Here is a 6541-nt window from a genome sequence, read left to right on the forward strand (position 1 = left end):
GCTATCCCACCCAGGTCAGAGCTGCATGTGACAAATCTTAAAACAATTAAGTAAAAATCGTAGCTTTTCTGCTTGTCTATTTCCATAGCAACCACTTTATTTTTGGTTCCTCTGGGGGTGACGAACGGATCAGTGTCATTCTTAGAGGAATTGGTATAAGTACATTTTTGGATTTCCTTAGGAACGGAGGGTGTTTTATGGAGAGAAAATAGACTCCTCTACGATTCGTGCATGCCTAATTCTTGATTTCTATCTCATATTTTGTGCATAAGTATAAAACCTACAAAATTAAAAAAATACAATTTACACAACTTTTCACAACCTAAAATTCCAACAGTCTAAAACTAACGTGCACAAATCATTAAATATTAAACACACAAAACCTCATTTCAGCCCAAATCTGAGGTGAGACTTCACGTTTTCAAGAAATAAAGATTTGTCCGTAAATGATGCGTTTAAATGCTGCCAGAATGCTCGGTCATCAGAGTTTTCTTATCAGCCGCTTTGAACTTAGATTATGAAAAATATCTGGTAAAAACTTGATATTTTCTCACTTTCTTAAATTTCAAGTTGTTATATTTTAAAGTTGTGCATGTGTAAATGGTTTTTTGTGTTTCTTTTGAATGTTGTCATTTTTGTACTTATGCACAAATCATATTGTATGAGTTACAAATCAAGAATTTCGCGCGCACAAATCGAGGTGATGCTATTTTCTCTCCATATTTTTCTTTAGCCACGCCCACATTCATGTTCATTTGTTTGATTCACCTGTGCAGGAGTGGTTAGCTGGATCTGTTAGCTTGTTGCATGTTAGCTTGAGTTGTTGCGTCACTGAGCTGCGAGTTTGAGTCAAATGTTGGTCCGGAAGGTTCTGATCCGAGTTGGATTGGGTTCTTCTTTTGTGGGTCAGACTCTCAAGTCACAGAATACTTCAGGATGGGTTCTATCCTGACAGAAACGGAGAATTTGATAGACTCTGTGCATTATGGGAGTTGTAGTAATGTTTGTTTCTTTTAGTCACAGTTCAGAGAAACGTCAGATTTAGGGGTTTTAATGAAGAATCCAAACAAACATCAAAGAAGCGTCGATTCCACGACGGAAAACGTTTATTTTCCAGTTTTGATTGTTTGCACTGATTATGTGGTTCACTACAAAAGTCCATAGGAACACTGATGGTTCTAACTTCATGATATTAGTACACCTGAAACGAGTTACAGTAGAAAAGATGAGGATGCAGACGTGAGACGGAAGCAGAGCCCACAGGTGAGGATCCACCTGGAGGGACGGGAGGTCTGGATGGAGCTGCTGGTTCGATGGTTGAGGCGGTCTGAAGCCGAGGAGATCTCTGCAGCTGAAAGCTTTGATTTGGGGACAGAGTCTTCAGTGAAGCAGGAGGGTTTACTCTTCATCATCTCCAGGATCTGCAGCAAATGCAGGAAACGACTGACGTGAACACATTTTTAATTATTTTTCCACAGAAATGTCTTTAGAAGAAACTCTAGATGCTCAAAGTTCTCCGTTCACCAAAGAAACCTGAAGGCCTAAAACACAAAATGACAAAATATCCGTTTATAGTTTGTGTTTTTGTCCTAAACTACATAAATACACAAAACTGCTTTTGATATTAATAAATATTTCTTTAATTCAATCCATAAAATTTACATTTTACAACATATTATTGTTTAATTGTCTTATCTCTAAAAACAGCTCAAACACAACAAATTACTCCTGATTTATATCAACTTTATTGCAGATTCAGTTTAGAGATGTAAAGATTCATAAACTTCTGCTTTGAAATTTGATCTCAATTTATGGAAAACTTGCTTAACCGTAAAAAATAACTGATCTCTTAGTCATAAAATAATCTTTAGAGTGAAAAAACTTTGAAAATCTTTTAGAAATAAAAGAGAACTTTTTATTTTGAAAATACACTCATCAATTTCCTTGAAATTTTTAGTGAATTTAGTCATTAATTTGTATGTTTTTGTTATAAATATTTATTTTTACTATCTCAATTTCTTCATTTTCATTTGATTCATTTTCTATTGTTGTCTTTTATTTTTATTTTATTCAATTTCCTTTAAGTCCATTGAATTTCTGTAAAACTTTTTTCTGCTTCTGAACAGATTTTAAGTGACTAAAAAAGTGATTGAAGTTTTTAAGAGTAAAAAGTCTATTTTAGTTCAAAATCTTTCTGAAAAAACAAAAAATATTTCAGCCAAAGAAGAAAGTTAACATAAAAATGGAACAAACTTAACATTAAAGTGTTCATTTTTACCAAAAACAACAAAAACTGAAGAGACTCGACAGAAATATTATAATCACTTTAGAGGTTAAAGAAAATAAAAATAAAAATGAAGTACCGGTATTTGTTTTAACACTATAAAATTAGTTAAATGTTTTTATGACTTTTATTTATGTTTACAAATATATTTCCAATTTTTTATCTGTCATTTTTCCCTATTTAATCAAAATTTTGTGATGCTTTTCATATTTCCTCCAACCTGCATCAGTTCTTAATTCACTGCATTTAAACCCTCCTTTTTATGATTTTTTTTTTCACATAATGCATCAGCAGTCCAGATTATCCCCCGTCATGATGATCAGAGCTGGATCAGCCGTAAGCTTGTGGGATCTGGCCTGACGCTGCGTTTCAGGATCCCTCAGCATCAGCACCAGCAGCTGCAGCTGCGGCCACGTGACGCCGCGACCCGCTCAGACCGCTCTGCTTATCGCAGCAGATGCGCCGTGGGGGTGGTGGGGGGGGTGACCCCGAATGAAGGTCCTAACCTGAATTATTCAACTCCCTGCAGGAATGTGGAAACCTGAAAGGAGCTGCAGACATTTGCAAACTCCCAGCTCCATCCATGCTCCATCGCCGTGACGACGGCTGCATCCAGAGACAGGATTTCTGTTTCTGTCGTGATCAGAGGTCAGCAACCTTCAGCAGTTAAAGAGACATGGAGCCACATAGTCGTACTTTAGCCTTTAAGAAATTTGGATTTGCATTCATGGCTCTTTTTATTTTTACTAAATATGAATTATGTCTATTTTTTGGCACGAACAAAAGCAAGACTAGTAAAAGAAACTAGCATCTCTCAATATATATAAATAAATATTAACGTTTTTATCTTTTACCTTAGATGCAAAATTAGCCAAAAAGAAACCTTGTTGCTTAAATACTCGCTAACCTCTAAAATGGCCTAAAACTCTCAGTAAATAAAACAAATCAAATAAAACGTTAACCTGGAGCTAAAGTACAAGCTAAACTCCAAATTAGCCTAAAGGTCCCAGTAGATAACAAATTAGCCAAAAACGTTAGCATGTTGCTAAAATATTAGCTAAACTCCAAATTAGCTAAATAAAAAAAAGCTAGCACGTTGCTTAATTACTAATGTAACAGGTTCACAATGTGAGTTATAATTACACAAATCTGTATTTTTACATTTTTATTTTACATCTGGCAATTGGGTCACATGCTAACAGGGTCCTTCAGATCCCAAACACAAGTTGATGCTCCGCCCCCTCTTCCCGTTTTCTACATTTGGAGAAGGTAAGTATGGGCGATATATGTATCTTTATATTTAACTTCTGTGTTAGTTTGGACTCTGTGTTTTAGCTTTGGCCGCTGTCGGAGCGCTGCGCATGCTGACGCCACATTCAGTTAAAAACGGAGAATAAATGGAGAATAAATGGAGAATAAACGGAGACTGTTCCAATAAAATTCATCCGTGGCTTCTTGGTGCAGCGAACGCAAAAAGTAACAACAGAACAGAGACGAAGACGGTTACACAACCTGAGCTCCAAAATACCCAGAATTCATCAGTAAACCAAATTAGCCAAAAACGTTAGCATGTTGCTAAAATAGAAGCTAAACTCTAAATTAGCCTGAAGAACTCCATGATACTAAGATTGTTGATGAAAGAAATAAAAAAGTTTGAAATCCCAAACCTTGAGGCGTGAGCTGGGGGCGGAGCCACAGAGGAGGTCCATCAGACCGCCTCCTTCACTCCTGAAAGCCTCAGGACTTGTGCTTCCTGGTGAACAACGGCGCTTTTCAGAGTCCAGCGCAGGGGGGGCGGGGGGTCTGCTGTCCATCATTCAGTCTAATGCATCCGTGAGATGAAGGTTTGGTTGGAGCTGATGGGAGGCGAGGAGGAGGAGGAGGAGGAGGAGGAGGAGGAAGCTACTGCTGCTGCTTCTCGTCCAGGCTGGCTTTTAGCTGAGCCTCCAGCACCATCTTATCAAACGTGCGCATGTTGGTCTCCTCCCTCACTTTGTCGCGCACGTGGAAGGAGGCGCGCGCCACGGAGCGGGCGCTCTCCAGCACCGCCTTCTTCTCCCTGAAGATCTGCTCGCTCTTCTCCAGCTTCCTCTCGATGGACTGCAGCAGCTCCAGGCGCCGCTGGCGCTCCTCCTCCTCCACGCGCCGCCGGTTCAGCCTCTGCAGGCGCTCCTTCTCCTGCCGGCTCTGCACCGCCCTCTGGGCCTTCTCCTTGGCGCGCTCCTCGGCCACCAGCGCCGCCTGCTGGGCCCGTTTCTCCGCCTCCTTGACGCGCGCCTCCAGCTGCTGCTTCTGCTCCCGCTCGCGTTTCTCCGCCGCCCTCCGAGCCTTCTGGATTTGCTTCTCCTCACGCTTGGCCTTCTCCTTCAGCTCCTGCCCTCGCTTCTCCACGATCTGCCCGTAGTTGTCGAAGGAGCGCTTCAGCTTCTCCTCGGCCGCCCTCTTGGCCTCCTCCCTCTCCTCCTGCTCCCTGCGAGCGATCTCCTGGATGAGGGCGGCGTGGCGCCTCCTCTCCGCCTTGTTCAGGCCCTGCCGCTCCTGCTGCGCCTGGTGCTCCTTCTCCTGCCGCTTCAGCTCGGCCATGGTGAGCTTCTCCTCCAGGAGGAGCCGCTCCTGCTCCAGCACGGCGGCCCGCTCCTCCTCCAGGGCCTTCAGGTTCTGCTCCTGCAGGGCCTTCTTGTGCTTCTCCTCCCGCGCCGCCTGCTGGAGCTTCAGCAGACGGCTGCGCTCCTGCTGCTCCGCCAGCTCCTTCCACCGCTCCTCGTTCTCCTCCACCTGCCGCATCTTGGCGGCGGCGGACTGGCGCTCCTGCATGCTGATCCTGCGCTGCCGGATGGACACCTGCGTGTGCCACACCCGCTGGCACTGCTGCACGGCGCGCTGCTTCTCGCGCTCCTCCTGCTCCCGCCGCAGCTCCTCCATGCGCCGCTCGCTGTCCCACTGCAGGTGGGCCACGTAGCGCGTCTGACTCATGATGTCCTCCTCCTGGTACCTGGCGAGCATCAGGGCGGCGATCTTGCGGTCGCGCTCGGACACGGCCTTCAGGCCTCGCCGCTTCACCTCCTTCACAATGCGCTCCACCTTCTGCGTGGTCTGGGGGGAGTGGCTCAGGTCGCCCAGGCTCAGGCTGCGGCCCATCAGCGAGTTGAAGGTGGCCAGAGTGCGAGCTCGGGGGCTGGACGCTTTGGCCCAGCGGTCCCGCGCCCCGTCCCAGCTGTAGGAGGAGGAGGCCCCGGACTCGGAGGAGGTGCAGGTGGTGGTGGAGGTGGAGGAGCAGAAGGGGTCCTTGCGTCTCTGCAGGGACTCCAGCGAGTGGCTCTTTCCTCGCAGCTTGGAGTGCAGGTGTCCGTTGTGCTGGGAGAAGGGCGCTCTGGGGGCGCCGTTCGGGGGCGGGGCTTGACTCGTCAGAGTGGAGTTGGCTCTGGGGAAGGAGGGCGGTCTGGGCGTGGATCTGGGGAAGGTGTTGGAGGATTTACCGGCGGAGGGCTTCTTCCCTGCTGGGGGGGGGCCGGAGAGCGGTCGGGGGGCTTTCGTTTGTTCCGCCGGTCTGGCGGTCGGTCCGCTCTTGGAGGATGATGTCACGGAGGCGGTCTTTGAGGGCGGCGTAAACCGCTTTGGCGAGGTGTTGATGCCCTCTCTGGAGCATCTGGTGGGCGCCCCCGGTTCTGGGGGTCCGGGGGAGGTTCTGTCGCCGCCGCTGTTGACCGCCGCCTGCAGGATCCTCCTCTTCTCCTCGCGGACGATCCGCTCCCGCTCCTCCCGGCACTGCCGCAGCTTGGCGTGCCGGTCCTTCTCGTAGACCTCGAACAGGCCCGTGGCGACCCGCATGGAGTGACCCGGGGACTCCCGGATGAAGTCTGCGAGGGGGCGGGGCAGCAGCTCCACGGGTTTGACGCCGCATCGGGCGCACGCCTCCAGCGAGCGCGGGCTGGTCAGCACGTAGCGGCTGCCCTCCGCCGCCGGGGAGTCGAAGTTGTACAGGTCCAGGTGCATCTTGGGGGGCAGGTCCTCGTGCGTCTGAGGAAGCCCCGCCTCCTGAGAGGTGACCTCCGGCTTCGCCGCCGACGGAACATGCTGGGGGCTGGGCTCGGAGCTGCCGGTGGGCGGCGTCTCAAAGCCGGCGTCTCCCTCCTCCTCTGTGGTGGCGCCGTCGGTTTGCTCCGGCAGGCGGGGGTCGTCCTGGACCACGGCGGGGGCCTCCAGCTGCGGGCCCTTACACTTGCTCTGCTCCTCGACGTCCGAGGGGTCGACCATCGT

General features: G+C 48.3%; 1 protein-coding gene across 2 annotated transcripts; it reads right to left on the reverse strand.

Annotated features, from left to right (window-relative positions):
- Positions 1–1035: 1035 nt before the first annotated feature.
- ccdc177 (coiled-coil domain containing 177) lies at positions 1036–6538 on the reverse strand. 2 transcript variants are annotated; one of them, XM_024277236.1, is made up of 2 exons: positions 3952–6538; positions 1036–1421 (listed from the first exon to the last, which is right to left on the reverse strand). In XM_024277236.1, exon 1 carries the CDS (start codon positions 6536–6538, stop codon positions 4187–4189), a length of 2352 nt encoding a protein of 783 aa, XP_024133004.1. In that variant the 3' UTR covers positions 1036–1421; positions 3952–4186. The 2 variants fall into 2 exon arrangements, with proteins under 2 accessions (XP_024133004.1, XP_024133012.1); XM_024277244.2 differs by having other exon boundaries at positions 1408–1541.
- Between the last annotated feature and the right edge of the window lie 3 nt (positions 6539–6541).

Source organism: Oryzias melastigma, linkage group LG22 (genome assembly GCF_002922805.2).
Source record: "Oryzias melastigma strain HK-1 linkage group LG22, ASM292280v2, whole genome shotgun sequence".
Lineage (NCBI taxonomy): Eukaryota > Metazoa > Chordata > Actinopteri > Beloniformes > Adrianichthyidae > Oryzias > Oryzias melastigma.

Excerpts from the sequence above, each read along its gene's own strand:
- ccdc177 (XM_024277236.1), bottom strand. The coding sequence starts at position 6,538 with ATGGTCGACCCCTCGGACGTCGAGGAGCAGAGCAAGTGTAAGGGCCCG.